This window comes from Ranitomeya variabilis, chromosome 2 (assembly GCF_051348905.1).
Source record: "Ranitomeya variabilis isolate aRanVar5 chromosome 2, aRanVar5.hap1, whole genome shotgun sequence".
Lineage (NCBI taxonomy): Eukaryota > Metazoa > Chordata > Amphibia > Anura > Dendrobatidae > Ranitomeya > Ranitomeya variabilis.
This window is the reverse complement of record NC_135233.1, coordinates 238618351-238636989: the sequence shown is the minus strand read 5'-3', so window position 1 is coordinate 238636989 and position 18639 is coordinate 238618351. Positions and strand designations below refer to the sequence as shown.

Sequence of the window (18639 nt, the reverse complement as noted above, 5' to 3'; positions counted from 1 at the left end):
AGGCAAGACTGTGAGTGAGCCGATTCCCTTGGCTGAGAAGCAACCCCACACATGAATGGTTTCAGGATGCTTTACAGTTGGCATGAGACAAGACTGGTGGTAGCGCTCACCTCTTCTTCTCCGAATAAGCTGTTTTCCAGATGTCCCAAACAATCGAAAAGGGGATTCATCAGAGAAAATGACTTTGCCCCAGTCCTCAGCAGTCCACTCCCTGTACCTTTTGCAGAATATCAGTCGGTCCCTGATGTTTTTTTCTGGAGAGAAGTGGCTTCTTTGCTGCCCTCCTTGAAACCAGGCCTTGCTCAAAGTGTCTCCACCTCACAGTGTGTGCAGAAGCACTCACACCAGCCTGCTGCCATTCCTGAGCAAGCTCGGCACTGCTGGTAGTCCGATCCCGCAGCTGAAACAGTTCTAAGATACGGTCCTGGCGCTTGCTGGTCTTTCTTGGGCGCCCTGGAGCCTTTTTGACAACAATGGAAGCTCTCTCCTTGAGGTTCTTGATGATGCGATAGATTGTTGACTGAGGTGCAATCTTTGTAGCTGCGATACTCTTCCCTGTCAGGCCATGTGCACACGTTCAGTTTTTTCGCATTTTTTCGCTATAAAAACGTGATAAAAACGCAAAAAAAGCGCTTACATATGCCTCCCATTATTTTAAGTGTATTCCGCATTTCTTGTGCAAATGTTGCATTTTTTTTCTGCGAAAAAATCGCTTTGCGGAAAAAAAGCAACATGTTCATTAAATATGCGGAATTGCGGGGATTCCGCACACCTAGGAGTGCATTGATCTGCTTACTTCCCGCACGGGGCTGTGCACACCATGCGGGAAGTAAGCAGATCATGTGCGGTTGGTACCCAGGGTGGAGGAGAGGAGACTCTCCTCCACGGACTGGGCACCATATAATTGGTAAAAAAAAAAGAATTAAAATAAAAAATAGTCATATACTCACCTTCGATGGCCCCCGGAGTGTTCCCGCCTCAGCGCTGCATGCTGCCGCTTCCGTTCCTATAGATGGTGTGGTGAAGGACCTGCGATGACGTCGCTGTCTTGTGATTGGTCGCGTGAGCGGTCACGCGACCAATCACAAGACAGCGACGTCACCGAAGGTCCTGCACACACCATCTATAGGAACGGACGCCGCTGAGGAGATCGGCTGTTTGCAGGTGAGTATAACCATTTTTTTAAATTTTTTTTAATTACCGTATATACTCGAGTATAAGCCGACCCCCCCTAATTTTGCCACAAAAAACTGGGAAAACTTATTGACTCGAGTATAAGCCTAGGGTGGGAAATGCAGCAGCTACCGGTTAACGTCAAAAATAAAAATAGATATCAATAAAAGTAAAATTAATTGAGACATCAGTAGGTTAACTGTTTTTGAATATCCATATTGAATCAGGAGCCCCATATAATGCTCCATGCAGTTCATGATGGGCCCCATAAGATGCTCCATATTAAAATATGCCCCATACAATGCTGCACAAAGGTTAATAATGGCCCCATAAGACGCTCCATACATTATGGCCCCATGAAATGCTCCATACATTGTGGCCCCATGACATGCTCCACACATTAGGGCCCCATAAGATGCTCCTCATATATGGCCCCATGACATGCTCCACATATATGGCCCCATGACATGCTCCTCATATATGGCCCCATGACATGCTCCTCATATATGGCCCCATGACATGCTCCACATATATGGCCCCATGACATGCTCCACATATATGGCCCCATGACATGCTCCACATATATGGCCCCATGACATGCTCCACATATATGGCCCCATGAGATGCTCCTCATATATGGCCCCATGACATGCTCCTCATATATGGCCCCATGACATGCTCCACATATATGGCCCCATGACATGCTCCACATATATGGCCCCATGACATGCTCCACATATATGGCCCCATGAGATGCTCCACATATATGGCCCCATGAGATGCTCCACATATATGGCCCCATGACATGCTCCACATATATGGCCCCATGACATGCTCCACATATATGGCCCCATGACATGCTCCTCATATATGGCCCCATGACATGCTCCACATATATGGCCCCATGACATGCTCCACATATATGGCCCCATGACATGCTCCACATATATGGCCCCATGAGATGCTCCACATATATGGCCCCATGACATGCTCCACATATATGGCCCCATGAGATGCTCCTCATATATGGCCCCATGACGTGCTCCTCATATATGGCCCCATGACGTGCTCCTCATATATGGCCCCATGAGATGCTCCTCATATATGGCCCCATGAGATGCTCCTCATATATGGCCCCATGACATGCTCCACATATATGGCTCCATACGATGCTCCACACATTATTCCCCATATGCTGTTGCTGCGATTAAAATAAAAAAATCACATACTCGCCTCTCTTCGCTCCGACCCCGGCATTTGCGATAGTCACCTTCCACGTTCCATCGCTGCGATGGAACGGTGGACAGGTGACTATCGCGCAATGCTCCCCCTCCCCCGATATACTCACCCGCTCCCGGCGCGGTCCCTGGCCGGCGGCATCTTCCTGTGTTCAGCGGTCACGTACCGCTCATTAATAGTAATGAGCGGTACCACGTGACCGCTCTACACAGGAAGATACCGCCGGCTCCTGGAGACCATCGGACATGCAGGGACCGCGCAGGGAGCAGGTGAGTATGTCACCGCGCCGCTCCCCCTCACCCGCCGACCCCCCCCGCAGACACTGACTTGAGTATAAGCCGAGAGGGTCATTTTCAGCCCCAAAAAGTGGGCTGAAAATCTCGGCTTATACTCGAGTATATACGGTATTTTTAACATTCTATCTTTTACTCTTGATGCTGCATAAGCAGCATCTATAGTAAAAAGTTGGTCACACTTGTTTGACAAGTGTGACCAACCTGTCAGTCAGTTTTCCAAGCGATGCTACAGATCGCTTGGAAAACTTTAGCATTCTGCAAGCTAATTACGCTTGCAAAATGCTAAAAAAAAAACGGGAAAAAACGCAAAAAAAAAATGCGGATTTCTTGCAGAAAATTTCCGGTTTTCTTCAGGAAATTTCTGCAAGAAATCCTGATGTGTGCACATACCCTCAGGCCATTTTTGTGCAGTGCAATGATGGCTGCACGTGTTTCTTTAGAGATAACCATGGTTAACTGAAGAGAAACAATGATACCAAGCACCAGCCTCCTTTTAGGCTATGTGCACACGTCAGGATTTTGTCAGGCTTTTTCCTCAGGTTTTGTAGCCAAAACCAGGAATGGAACAATTAGAGGAAAAGTATAATAGAAACATATGCACCACTTCTGCATTTATCACCCACTCCTGGTTTTGGCTACAAAACCTGAGGAAAAAGCCTGACAAAATCCTGACGTGTGCACATACCCTTAAAGTGTCCAGTGATGTCATTCTTACTTAATCATGACTGATTGATCGCCAGCCCTGTCCTCACCAACACCCACACCTGTGTTAATGGATCAATCACTAAAACGATGGTAGCTGCTCCTTTTAAGGCAGGACTGCAATGATGATGAAATGTGTTTTGGGGGTTAAAGTTCATTTTCTGGGCAAATATTGACTTTGCAAGTACAGTAATTGCTGTTAAGCTGATCACTCTGACATTCAGGAGTATATACAAATTGCCATTAGAAAAAATGAAGCAGTAGACTTTGGAAAAATTAATATTTGTCTCATTCTCAATTTTTGTCCATGACTGTAATCCATATCTGGGGGATAGATAGTTTACAACTGGGAGCGCTGCTAATGCGACCGGCCTGGCTGTAAACTACTAGGGATTGAACGAGACGCTGCGGGCGCAGGCTCAGTAACTAGCGATTACGTCACTGAGTCTGCTCGCTCGCCGGCATGAACTGTGACCTCAGGACTGTGGGAGAATGCAAGTGATGAGGTCACGGCAGTTCAAGCTCTGTCACAGTGACCTCATCACTTCCAATCTCCAACGGTACCGGAAATATCAGAACGGGTGAAACCGGCCTTAGAGTGACTACACACCCATTATATAGCCTCATATGAGCGCTGGGGGTCCTTGGGGCCCACCCCACATAACGAGGACATAGCCTATATCTTAGGCTACGTTCACATTAGCGGCGGGCGCCGCAGCAGCGCTGCATGCGTCATGCGCCCCTATATTTAACATGGGGGCGCATGGACATGCGTCGCACTTGCGTTTTGCGCCGCATGCGTCGCTGCGGCGTCTGGGCGCAGAGGACGCAGCAAGTTGCATTTTTGCTGCGTCCAAATTCAATTAAAAAAAGGACGCTGCGGCGCACAACGCAAATGTGAACGTAGCCTTACAGAGTGACTACACACCCATTATATAGCCTCATATGAGCGCTGGGGGTCCCTGGGCCCACCACACATAACAAGAATATAGCCTATATCTTACAGAGTGACTACACATCCATTATATAGCCTCATATGAGCGCTGGGGGTCCCTGGGCCCACCACACATAACAAGAATATAGCTTATATCTTACAGAGTGACTACACACCCATTATATAGCCTCATATGAGCGCTGGGGGTCCCTGGGCCCACCACACATAACGAGGACATAGCCTATATCTTACAGAGTGACTACACCCATTATATAGCCTCATATGAGCGCTGGGGGTCCTTGGGGCCCACCCCACATAACGAGGACATAGCCTATATCTTACAGAGTGACTACACCCATTATATAGCCTCATGAGCGCTGGGGGTCCCTGGGCCCACCACACATAACAAGAATATAGCCTATATCTTACAGAGTGACTACACACCCATTATATAGCCTCATATTTAATATTTTATCAGGGCAATGGCCCTGTCAGCTTGAGACATGAGTACGACATGCATCATCTTCTAATCAGCCACTTTTTAATTCCTAGGAAAGCTTAGTGACACATAACAAATATGTTTGTGAAGAATTTTCCCCCAGGATTGTAATAATTAGTGTTGACCCTCTGGAGGTTGTAGGCACTTCCTCCGCCATATTATTCCTGTAAGTGAATCACTGAGATATGAAATTAATGTATATATTGTAAACTGTAGGCCTCATGTATACATCTACAATAGAGACAGTGGTCACCCATAGCAACCAATCAGGTTCCTGCTCTTCTAATTCAGGGCCAAGCTGGAAGATGAAAGAAGCCATTTGATTGGTTGTCATGGTCAACTATGCTGGAAAGTAAATTTGAACCAGTTGCCCATAGCGCCCAATCAGGTTGCCGTTTTCATTTAGAAAACAGGCTCTGGATAATGGGAGTTGTGATTTGATTGGTTACTTGCTATGACCAACTCTTCCACTTTCGATTTCTGTTTTAAATCTTTAACCCCTCTATCACCAGGCTTTTTTTTTTTTTTTTTCCTTCCCTTCTTCCAAGAGCTATAACATTTTTTATTTTTACGCTAGTATAGCAGTTTTTGGTGTGGCGAGTTGCAGTTTTGAATGACACTGTTTAGTTTACTATATAATATAATGACAAAAACAGGAAAAAAAAAATCCAACTGAGGTGAAATGGTAGCAAAAATGTGATATACCATTTTTTTTTTATTTTTTTTTTAAACGACATTTATTGCACGATAAAAATGATCTGGTGACACGATTCTCCAGATCAGTAGCCCACGGTAATACCAAATTGTATAGTGATTATTAATTATTATTATTTTAGTGACAAAAAAAAAATCTAAATGTTCTACAATATATTTTTTGTTTGTGTTGCCATATTGTAGGATTCATTTTTTTGTGTGTGCCGAGCTAACGTTTTATTGGCACCATTTTGATGTACAGTATATACAATGTTTTGATATCTTTTTTTTTTTTATCGAGGATGCACGGCCACCGAAAAACAAAATGGAGGATGCACGGCCACCAAAAAGCGGCAATTCTGGAATTTCAATATATTTTCTCTATTTCGTTTTTACTACACGAGTGAAATAATTTTATCTTCTTAGATCGGATCTTTGCAAACACAGCGATACCAAATATATTCATCTGTTTTGTTTGTTTTTTTAAAACTTGAAAAGGCGGATGATTTAAACTTTTATATTTTGAAAACTTTTTTTGCATCGTTTTTTATGTTTTTAATCTCTTTATTTATTCTCTCATCACAACAGTCTGAGCCCCATATTACCCGAGTCTGGAATCGTCGCCGACATTGACGTTGAGACCGCGCTAGAGCCGAGCGAGGAGCAGTTTTACCAGCTGAAGAGCCAGCCGATCCCTTCTAGGTGAGATACCAGATACAGAACGTGTCCAGAGGCGAAAAATGCATGACGCAGACAAAAATGTAAGGACGCCGGCCACCGCGCCGTCAACAGGAAAACCTGATAAGCTGCAGACATCCAGCCACACTGATAATACCTGGCACTTTGCAAGATAAGCGGCGCTCACTCAGCATTTTCCAGTACAAAAATTGGCTTCACTTCCACATAAATGGAGAAAATTAAAGGGATGACTTAAAAGAACACTCCGCGCGAAAATCATACACTTTATTATGCCTACGCTTAAAGGAGTGGGGCGTGACACAAGGTTGCTCAGCCCCCTGAAGTCCTGCATTTGGCGATGCAGCGTATACTGTTTGGTTGGAGCGTTCCTATGAAGAGTAACCATCTTTTAAATTTTTGTTTGGTAAATCAACCAGTGTACGTAAAAATAAGTGATTTTGTGATATGTATTGTCAGAGAAATAAGTTTCCTCCTGGACTGATTATCTCATTTTCTGCTTAAAATCAGTATTTGAAGATTGAGATGACAGTTGGTGCTCATAAGATTCTATGGAGAAGGATAGGAGGGAGAAGCGGGAGACAGACGCAGACATTTTGCTGCAAGTTCTTCTGAAACGACCGTTACATTTTAAAGTTTAACAGTCCTTTTAGGAGAACTAAATGTCTGTCTCCAGCTCCTCCCTACTGCCCATCTCCATAGAATCTTATGAGCACCAACTGCCATTGCCTATCTCAGTAATGGGAAAATCTGTTTTCACTGTATACAGATATGTTCCATGAATTGAGTGATTGATCAATCCAGGAAGAGAAAGGAGCAGATTTCTCTGATAAGATGTATTACAAAGTTACCCATTTCTACATGTATTATTGATTTATAACATAACGCTTACTCTTTACATGGCGTTTCCTTTTAGAATATACATTTGATTAGTAAATGCAGGTTTATGGGTCGTCATCTTCTGTCCTCATCAGGGATGACAACTAATATGGTAAATCTGCCTGGTTATACAGTGATAAGACAGACACATGTCAGGTTAGAACAACAGGGTCAGGCATGTTGAAATCCCAACAGCCCCATCCTTCTTTCCACAACAACAGATATTGAGGGTAAAGTCTGGACACCCCAATACACAAGAGATGGTCAACCCATCCTGCCAGAACCTGCAGCTCTGCTTGTTTGCTTGTTCAATATGACAGACAGACCAGCATTGCGTTGTCAGACACCAAATGTACTGCTCCGTCCTTTTCCCCATGCTTTACGCTGCAGCCCTGCTTGTGCTTAGATCTAGCGCTTGCGTCCATGTATTTAGGCCTCATTCAGAGGAAAATAGCAAGTTAAGGGCGGCACCACACCACAGATAAATTGATATCTATGTTAGCAGTTGCAAGTATGGCAAAAAGAGGATGATCCCAATCCTCAATAATGTCCAAAGGTGAAGAAAGCGACAAAAGCATCCAGGTGGCAAAAAGTCTATTTTCCTTTATTTATACATCACATAATACAGAGAGACAGCAACATTTCAACCTTACAAAAGAGATACACACCCACATATTTATATTACGCCTGGTCCACTCCTGGCTTATCCGCTATTTCATAGATCACTTTCTTCTTGACCCTCTATAATCCAGTTTCCATTCTTTACACTCTACTGACACTGCTCTCAATAATGTCTCTAATGATCTACTAAAAGTAATGGTCACTGCATCCTGCTGATTCTCCCGGATCTCTCTGCAGCATTCGGCACTGGATCTCCAGCTCCTCCTCACTATGCTCCACACCATCGGCCTCAAGGACACCATTCTCTCTGGTTCTCTTTCTACCTCTCTGACAGCTCCTTCACTGTTTTCTTTTGCTGGCTCTTGTTCCTCGAATCTTTCCCTTACTGTCGGGGGTTCCTCAGGGATCAGTCCTGCATCCTCTCCTCTTACTGTTGGGGTTCCTCAGGGTTCAGTCCTGCATCCTCTCCTCTTACTGTTGGGGTTCCTCAGGGTTCAGTCCTATGTCCCCTCCTCTTACTGTTGGGGTTCCTCAGGGATCAGTCCTGCGTCCCCTCTTACCGTTGGGGTTCCTCAGGATTCAGTCCTGCGTCCCCTCCTCTTACTGTTGGGGTTCCTCAGGGATCAATTCTGCGTCCCCCTCCTTTTTCTGTCAGGGTTCCTCAGTTTTCAGTTTTGCGTCATCCTCCTCTCTGTCGGGGTTCCTCAGGGTTCAGTCCTGCGTCCCCTCCTCTTACTGTTAGGGTTCCTCAGGGTTCAGTCCTTTGTCCCCTCCTCTTGCTGTTGGGTCCCTTAGGAATCAATCCTGCGATCCCCTCTTCTTTCTGTCAGGGTTCCTCAGTTTTCAGCTTTGCGTCGTCCTCCTCTTACTGTTGGGGTTCCTCAGGGTTCAGTCCTGCGTCCTCCTCCTCTTACTGTTGGGGTTCCTCAGGGTTCAGTCCTGCGTGCCCTTCTCTTTCTGTCGTGGTTCCTCATTTTTCAGTCCTCCGTGCCCTCCTCTTATTGTCAGGGTATGTCAATGCTCTGTATTAGGTCCCCTCCTCTTACTGTTGGGGTCCTCCAGGGTTCTGTCCTAGCTTCCCTCCTCTTCTTTCTATACACTGCCCCTATTGTACAAACCATTATCAATTTCAGTCTTCATTACCATCTGTCAATGACACCTGATTATACACATTGCCTCCTTACATCTCCTTGCATTACTACAAGATACCAGGGATTGTCTCCGCTGTCTCTAAAATCATGTCCTCCCTCTAAAACTGAATCTGTCAAAAACTGAACTCCTTGTGTTTCCTGCCGCCACTAACTTACCTGTGCCAGATATTGCCATTTCTGTATGTAGTTTTACCATTACTCACCAGCATGATGCCCGCTGTCCTGGAGTCACTTGATTCAGATCTTTCCTTAATGTTTTTGAGGTGCAGATGACATGAGCGAGTGATCGGATGTGGGGGACATCCGATCACTTGCTCATGTCATCTGCACCTCAAAAACATCTCTAGAATTCAACCTTTTCTTACATTTGACTCAGCTAAACCTCTTACTGTCGCTTTTATTCATTCTCGTCTGAGAATGAGAATACTGAGTTACTCTCAGGAGGAGCTATAGGAGGACGTAGCTGAGATTGTCCTTCCCACTCTGTGGAACAAAGATGGGGAAATTCTTGACCATCCAAAGATTGTAGAGGAAATTCAGCAGGCGCTGTGAATAATGCCAAATGATAAAGCCCCGGGATGTGACGGTCTCCATATAGAAATCTTTAAGTTGAGAGGGAACTATTGCAACACTCTTCCGAAATGATAAATGAAGCGATTGGGTCAGGAGAGCTGCCTAAATCTATGTATGTGGTAATAATGCTGGTTTTGCCTAAAGAAGGAAAAGACCAGGAATTCTGAGATTCTTCTATTTCCCTGCTGTTGTCGGATATCTAAATATTGCCTAAAATTCTTGCAACACGTGTGATTACTGTAGTCACGTCGTTTACCCAAACCAAGCGGGGTTTATGGCTTCAAAATCAGTAGCCATCAATCTGCGCCGACTTATCCTTAATATGCGATCAGTAGAGCCCCGGGGTACAAGGCTATCCTGTCAGTAGGTGCCAATAAAGCATTTGACAGTGTGGAGTGGGGATATATTTGGGCCGTGCTATGGGAGATGGATTTTGGTCCCAAATTCATCAGGTGGATAATGTTATTATACAAAGCTCTGTCAGCCAGAGTAAGAGCTAATGAGGAATTCTGACAGCTTAGTGCTACACAGGGGTACAAGGAAAAATTGTCCGTTATCTCCTTTGTTTGCCCTTGCAATAGAGCCATTGGCCTGTGTTATTAGAAAGTATCCTGGAATGGAAGGTTTTAAGTATGGTAACAAGGAATAAACTCTTCCCACTCCAATCTGTCCTGAATGCGGAAGCCATGATCATAGTCCTTTCCAACCACTACACCGATGCCTCTACCCTGTGCCAGTCGTTACACTGGTTACCCATCTGCTACAGAGTTCAATATAAACTTATCACTCTCGCCCACAAAGCGCTCCATGGTTCAGCACCACCCTACATCTCCTCCCTCGTCTCAATCTACCACCTTACCCGTGCCCTGTTGGCGCTTTAGAAATAAAAATGATTATTATTATTATATTGCCCCTTACCAATTAAACCATCATATGATCAGTTATTTGAAATGGCAGAGACAAAAACACAGATTTAAATAAATGCTAAATGTATTTTGCACATATACTTCATTTAAATGCAGAAGTGTAGGAACCTGAGTGGCAGCATCTGTAATCTCACTGTTTTTCTCCCCTAACAGTCAGACCCCATCGCAGTCCCCTTCATCCTCCTTTCAGACTTCGACCAGTATGTCTTCACGTATCCTCCTCCGGCAGCAGCTGATGAGGGCTCAGGCCCAGGAGCAAGAGAGAAGAGAGCAGGAGCAGAAAAATACCCAGATCCCTGCTCTGCCCACGCCTGCCATCAGCGTCAGCACTGGTAGCCGCCCCACCCCAGCACAGGTGCCCTTGGAGGTCTTAAAGGTAAGAGAGACCACTTGTAAGTGATATTATATGAAGAAGAAACAAAAACGTCACTGGAATCAGAAAAACGTTGTAAAAGTGGAAGTAAAATTGAAAAAGTTCACATCCCTGTCATTTATCATTCTCACTTTCGACAGTTTGTATGTGAGACCCGGCACTGTCCAAACTCCATTCTGCTTAGTAACGCAGAGAATGCAGGACTGAGGCCGTGCGTGCATGCATCTATCACCGGGATTTATTCTCATCCATTTGTTCCTTATTTTGCAGGTTCAGACCCATTTAGAAAATCCAACAAAGTATCACATCCAACAGTCTCAGAGGCAGCAGGTGAAGCAGTACCTCTCTACCACCATGGGGACCAAGGTGCCCCTGCACACCTCTGCCCCAAGTACCACCACTCTTATGCCCAACTCTACCGGAGTATCACCGCAGCCTGAGCAGCCATTGCTCCCTACCGCCTGCAGCGCCCCGAATAGTCCGCTAGCCATGCTGAAAATTGGCTCCAATCCGGAAAAAGAGGTAGGTGCAAGTCTTACATAGTCAGCTTGGGCTGCCGCAGGAACTTACTCAGGGCTCTTATTGGCACCATAGTGCTTGTGAAGGCAAGCCCCAGGGTCATCCATCCTGCAAGCATCAGGTCCTCATTTGTGGGGGGCGGCTGGTAGTGCTGGTGTGAACCAGTAGAATGAGGTGGATTCCTTTCTTCTATGGGAGCACTGATTTCACACATCTGTCTTTCATTATCTGAGTATGGAACCGGCTGGGGGGGGTCTCCAGAGCTTATGAGGCTGTTGAGTTTGGGCCAGAAGACCTGCGGCCGTTCCAGACATCACAGTCCAGACTCTGGGCCATTACAGTCAGACTATCACTGGACCTATCCTGGGAATCAAGTGATTGATATGCTCAGGCAACCAGTATCCAGAAAGTGCCCCCATTTATTCATCTGGGCCCCTTTTTCCATCATGAATCATATTTCAAAACTATTTGTACTAGTGGTCCAGTTGTTCTTACACTACACTTCCCAGCATTCCCTACCCACTTGTCTGCTAGGAGTGGTAGTTTATCACAGGGGTAAAATCTTTGACTGTGAATTTTTCTCCTCTTGACAATTATTCCACATTTTAGATTGATGATGTCATCGATGAGATCATAAGCTTGGAGTCCAGCCTCAATGATGAATTTATGGGATATGTGGACCGAGGGAACCTACCCAGCACAGTAAGTCATAGCCAATATTTAATTAATTATGGTGGTTGGCAAATTTGGGGGATGTGATGTGCCATTAAATACCCCAGCACACCATTCCTAACAGAGCGGTCCAACTGATGCCCTTATATACCTTAGCCGATGTTCACACTGTCAGTATTTGGTCAGTATTTCACATCAGTATTTGTAGAGAAACCCAAGAGTGGCTGATAAATACAGAAGTGGTGCATATGTTTCTATTATACTTTTCGTCTCATTGTTCCTCTCCTGGTTTTGGCTACAAATACTGATGTAAAATAATGATCAAATACTGGACATGTAATGTGGCTTTAAATGGAACATACACTTGTACTTAAAGTGGTTGCATGATAATCATAGATAATTTGCCTGCTGTCAGGTCCTGCGGATGCCAGATTATAGCAACTGTACACGTGCACTATGACGTGTACAGCAGTGTGTGAGCGCCATGACGTGTGCAGCAGTGTGTGAGTGCCATGACGTGTGCAGTAGTGTGTGAGTGCCATGACGTGTACAGCAGTGTGTGAGTGCCATGACGTGTACAGCAGTGTGTGAGTGCCATGACGTGTACAGCAGTGTGAGCACCATGACGTGTACAGCAGTGTGTGAGCGCCATGACGTGTACAGCAGTGTGTGAGCGCCATGACGTGTACAGCAGTGTGTGAGTGCCATGACGTGTGCAGCAGTGTGTGAGCGCCATGACGTGTGCAGCAGTGTGTGAGCACCATGACGTGTGCAGTAGTGTGTGAGTGCCATGACGTGTACAGCAGTGTGTGAGTGCCATGACGTGTACAGCAGTGTGAGCACCATGACGTGTACAGCAGTGTGTGAGCGCCATGACGTGTACAGCAGTGTGTGAGCGCCATGACGTGTACAGTAGTGTGTGAGCGCCATGACGTGTACAGCAGTGTGAGCACCATGACGTGTACAGCAATGTGTGAGCACCATGACGTGTACAGTAGTGTGAGCACCATGACGTGTACAGCAGTGTGAGCACCATGACGTGTACAGCAGTGTGAGCACCATGACGTGTACAGCAGTGTGAGCGCCATGACGTGTACAGCAGTGTGAGCACCATGACGTGTACAGCAGTGTGAGCACCATGACGTGTACAGCAGTGTGAGCGCCATGACGTGTACAGTAGTGTGTGAGCGCCATGACGTGTACAGCAGTGTGAGCACCATGACGTGTACAGCAGTGTGAGCGCCATGACGTGTACAGCAGTGTGAGCACCATGACGTGTACAGCAGTGTGAGCACCATGACGTGTACAGCAGTGTGAGCACCATGACGTGTACAGCAATGTGTGAGCACCATGACGTGTGCAGTAGTGTGTGAGCGCCATGACGTGTACAGCAGTGTGAGCACCATGACGTGTACAGTAGTGTGTGAGCACCATGACGTGTACAGCAGTGTGAGCACCATGACGTGTACAGCAGTGTGTGAGCACCATGACGTGTGCAGTAGTGTGAGTGCCATGACGTGTACAGCAGTGTGAGCGCCATGACGTGTACAGCAGTGTGAGCACCATGACGTGTACAGCAGTGTGAGCACCATGACGTGTACAGCAGTGTGAGCGCCATGACGTGTACAGCAGTGTGAGCACCATGACGTGTACAGCAGTGTGAGCGCCATGACGTGTACAGCAGTGTGAGCGCCATGACGTGTACAGTAGTGTGTGAGCGCCATGACGTGTGCAGTAGTGTGTGAGCGCCATGACGTGTGCAGTAGTGTGTGAGCGCCATGACGTGTGCAGTAGTGTGTGAGCGCCATGACGTGTGCAGTAGTGTGTGAGCGCCATGACGTGTGCAGTAGTGTGTGAGCGCCATGACGTGTGCAGTAGTGTGTGAGCGCCATGACGTGTGCAGTAGTGTGTGAGCGCCATGACGTGTGCAGTAGTGTGTGAGCGCCATGACGTGTGCAGTAGTGTGTGAGCGCCATGACGTGTGCAGCAGTGTGAGCGCCATGACGTGTACAGCAGTGTGTGAGCGCCATGACGTGTACAGCAGTGTGTGAGCGCCATGACTTATATCCATATATGTTCTATATTCTCAGCTTCCCGTGTCTGCTAATCTGCTGGACATGTATTGTGCTCCAGGAATGACAGCTGCTCCGGCCATCACCGTCAGTAACTCCTGCCCGGCCGACCTGACGAACATTAAGACAGAATACACCGGTGAGTTCATAGCTCTTTTTTGGGCACAAAACAGTGTAAACTATGGTGGAGAGAGCCGCTCACTTCTGTTTCATTTTTCTCCTACACAGAGCACGATGCAAAAGCAATTATCAAGGAGCGTCAGAAGAAGGACAACCACAACCTGAGTACGTATGTCTGTGGTGTATTGTAGTTGCCGTGTAGGCGCAGTATGCAGAGGCACTTATGGCATGGACTCCCTATGCCCCCCATAAAGCTCTGTGCCCCCGTCACTTACCCAAACTCTTCCATACACTGCATTAGCAGCTCCTACTTACTAATTCCTGTCCTGAAGATACATTATCAGTTCCCCATTTATTTAAGGTTCCTTCCCAGTCCTTTTTTTCTCATGATCTGTACATTTGTCGTCATCCGTCTGACATAAGTTCATCAGTAGAAATACCTGACTCAAGATATCGATATTGTTACCATAATCGGAAAGAATAGGAACAACGCCCAAACTGGCCAGACCGGCTCCATCAGCATTCCTCTAATGTAAGGACGTATCTGCCAGTCCGGGGGCCGATCTGCCCGTACATGTACAGGATTCACAAACAGTCCCTGGCCCCAAGACAACGCTGACACAATCCTCGTATTCATGGCTGCCGCTCCTCCCTGTTACCTAACATTCAGGGCGACATCATCTCCCATCACGGCAGCCAGCGAGATCTTCGCCGTCCTATTGTGATTGATATCAGTAACACCATTGTTTTTATCGGCACCACTTATTTTAGATCTGGTGTATATTAGTTTTCAATATATTCCTTTTTTTTGCAGTCGAACGTCGCAGAAGATTTAACATCAATGATAGAATCAAAGAACTCGGGACGCTGATCCCGAAATCCAGTGACCCGTAAGTTTACTCACCAGCAATACATTTCCATCCATCAAACCTATCGAATTTGCAAGTCGGGCATAAATTTGGGTATGCAGGATATCTGCACAAGTATTAAAAGGCATCGCTCATCCCCTTTCTTCAGGCTTCCTGCTTTGCCAGTGGGGGTGGTGTGCGCCTGAACATTGACCAGTGGCATGGTCGCGGTGCTAGTCAGAACTGTGCGCTCGCTCTCCAATGCTGCAAGCAATGACACTTGTGCCTCTACAACATCGGAGGAGCGCATGGGCCGGATTCAGCCAACGTCAGCAGCGCTTACAAACGGTATACTAAACAGCTTGTAAGCGCTGCACTTCTTGCCTAAGAGATCTGCCATCACTGATAGATCGCATAGTCTATAGATAAATGTCTGCTTGTCCTCATTACAACCCATCCCTAATAGACTGTATGGTCTTTAGATCAATATCTAGCCATCGCTGATAGACATGGTCTATATATCAATATCCATTTTCCTCTTTACCGGCCATCACTGATAGACCACATGGTCTATAGATCAATATCCATTGTCCTCCTTACCGGCCATCACTGATAGACCACATGGTCTATAGATCAATATCCACTTGTCCTCTTTACTGGCCATCACTGATAGACAACATGGTCTTTAGATCATTGTCCGCTTGCCCTCTTTACTGGCCATCACTGATAGACCCCGTGGTCTATAGATCAATATCCATTGTCCTCCTTACCGGCCATCACTGATAGACCACATGGTCTATAGATCAATATCCACTTGTCCTCTTTACTGGCCATCACTGATAGACAACATGGTCTTTAGATTATTGTCCGCTTGCCCACTTTACACTGTTGCCTTCATCTCATCTCTTGAATCATGGCTGATGTGTCCCGTCTGTTCGCCCCTTGCAGGGAGCTGCGCTGGAATAAAGGAACCATCCTGAAGGCCTCCGTAGAATACATCCGCAAGCTGCAGAAAGACCAGCAGAGGGTGCGCGATCTGGAGGGCAGGCAGCGTAAGCTGGAGCACATGAACCAGAGCCTGCTGCTGCGTGTCCAGGTAAGGCGCCTCACACAGGCTGGATATTGCAGGTTTCTAGTAGCGGCCATGCTCCAATGTCCTATCCTGAATGTTGTCTTGCAGGAACTGGAAATGCAGGCCCAGATACACGGGATCACAGCTGTTCCAGCGTCCACCATGTCAGCAGACCTTCCCAAGGTACAGCCCATCTCCGAGGTGATGTCACGATTCGGTGCTCAGCCTACCCAGCCCGTGGACCCCTCCACCCTGAACCTCGGCACCCTTCACTTCTCAGACCAGCTGAGTGATTTAGTTGACGGAAACCTGAATTTTCATCTGAGCCTGACGAGCGACTCTGCCATTGCAGACATTCTTATGGATGATATGTTGTCACCTCTCGGAGGAGCGGATCCCCTGCTGTCGTCCGTCTCTCCTGGAGCGTCTAAGACCAGCAGCCGTCACAGCAGCTTTAGCATGGAGGACGACTCTTGATCAGTCCTCAGATATCGGACTTCTCTAGTACTTTACTCTAAGATCACCAGTCTCTACCCCTCCCATCAGACTGACAGCCGTCAACCAGGTGAAGCCCATCTCCAAAAAAAGTCACTCCGGAGTGCCTGATATCTCTTAATCTGACGGCGGCCATGTTTCATTTCTGAAAATGTTTCTTCCTGCTTTGTAGAGGCGACAGTTCTTAAATCTACCCTAGAGATGAGAGCCAGGTTATGTTACCCTGTTCCCCCAAAGTAAGACATTGGCACAATGTAAAGTGTGGAGAGACGGATGATGAAGGTGAATCATGGCGTTTGGTCACGGGCGCGATACACGCAGTGATGTTCGGTAATGATTGGAGGACTGGCACGTCTGCTGAGGGAGGGCATGAAGGGCGTAAGAGGGTGCCTGCCGGTGGGCATAGGACTGGAGTACAAGCTGGTGTGCAAGATGGCACAATGGGGTACAGAAAAGAAGGCGTCTGGGTGGGAACCAAGCGTGCAGGTCACAGGATCGGGCTATGGCCGGATGAAGAACCCACAGGGCATTACATAGTAGGTGGCATCAAAAAGTGGGGATGATGGTGCTGAGCAATAAGCAGTCTTATGACCCTTGTCCCCCATATGTAGAGGATAGACACTACCCCCCCCCCCTCCACACACACACACTCTAGGAAGACCCTCCCAATGCCCGATTGGTAACCGGACGTTTCACACACTGGTACCCAGGACGGTTGGGGAATCTCTAACCTTTCCAAGTTTTAGCTGGGGGTCTTGTAGGGTGTTTTCATATAAAAGCATTAATCTGGATACATGGCAATAATGGTGTGCAGCATTGGGTGGCACATAGTCACTGTCATATACTCTGACAACTCTATGGTCTAAAAGTGGTCATAGACAGGAGGTAAGTGTTGTCAGACAGACATTACTCGGATCTTCACATATCATGCGGAGGGTCCATTACTGAACCCCTGCCGTCATGAATGAGGGACAAGCACATGCAGTGCGTGGTGTGATGGCAGCATTAATGTATGGTGCGGATGAGAGAAGGGGTGAATGGGTGTGCGGCGTGAAGGAGAGTGTTAGTAGTGTGCCCGTGGTTGGCGCGCGTCTTTGGGGTGATGCAGATAATGGGCAGTGAGTGTATTGCGGGTGCAGGTCTCGCCCTATTTCCTCGCTGAGAACGTGTTTCTATATAGAGAATTATCTTATGTGTTTTATATACTACAAACTACTAGATGTTACTATATGCTTTAAATAAAACGTTTTACACACTACGACCTGTCGACGCCATGCTGTGCAGGAGTAAAGGGTTAATAGGAGACAATGAGCAAAATGTATTTTTGTAAGGTGGCAGAGACACTGGATGGAGCAGTGGCACCGGGACCACCTGCTGGGGGGTCTCATTAGGCGATATGGGGGGGGATATTCTGTGTCTTTAGACATTTGCAGGAAAGAAATGTTGCGCCATCTGGTGATCACAACTGGTACTGCAGGTGTTTTTAATAATCTTCAATCACGGTCTCCCGCATTGGAAGGAAACTGACATTCCCTGAGGACCCAAGAGCGATGCGATGGTGTATAATTCTTCTGAATCAACTTCCATCTTACATGTTGCTTCCTGTCCCAGATAAGGGCCGATTTACCATTCATGCAGCGCACCAGGACCCACGGGCAGAAGTGGCGACATACAGTGGGGAAAAAAAGGATTTCATCAGCCACCAATTGTGCAAGTTCTCCCACTTACAAAGATGAGAGAGGCCTGTAATTGACATCATAGGTAGATCACAACTATGAGAATCAAAATGAGAAAACAAATCCAGAAAATCACTTTGTCTGATTTGGCTAGATTTATTCTGCAAATTATGGTGGAAATAAGTATTTGGTCATTAACAAAATTTCATCTCAATATTTTGTAATATATCCTTTGTTGGCGATGACAGAGGTCAAACGTTTTCTGTAAGTCTTCACAAGGTTGCCACACACTGTTGTTGGTATGTTGGCCCATTCCTCCATGCAGATCTCCTCTAGAGCAGTGAGGTTTTGGGCCTGTCACTGGGCAACACGGACTTTCAACTCCCTCCAAAGGTTTTCTATGGGGTTGA

The 18639-nt window shown here is 46.6% G+C and overlaps 1 protein-coding gene across 1 annotated transcript in view; it reads left to right on the top strand.

Annotated features, from left to right (window-relative positions):
• TFE3 (transcription factor binding to IGHM enhancer 3) overlaps positions 1-17811 on the top strand; it is a 31978-nt gene extending 14167 nt beyond the window's left edge. Inside the window, exons 2-10 of the mRNA XM_077284216.1 lie at positions 6125-6238; positions 10536-10758; positions 11026-11277; positions 11884-11976; positions 14037-14157; positions 14247-14303; positions 14953-15028; positions 15935-16082; positions 16167-17811. Of these exons, the coding sequence (XP_077140331.1) occupies positions 6125-6238; positions 10536-10758; positions 11026-11277; positions 11884-11976; positions 14037-14157; positions 14247-14303; positions 14953-15028; positions 15935-16082; positions 16167-16535 (1453 nt within the window). The 3' untranslated portion in view covers positions 16536-17811. The remainder of the gene's footprint in view (positions 1-6124; positions 6239-10535; positions 10759-11025; positions 11278-11883; positions 11977-14036; positions 14158-14246; positions 14304-14952; positions 15029-15934; positions 16083-16166) is intronic.
• Positions 17812-18639: the final 828 nt, after the last annotated feature.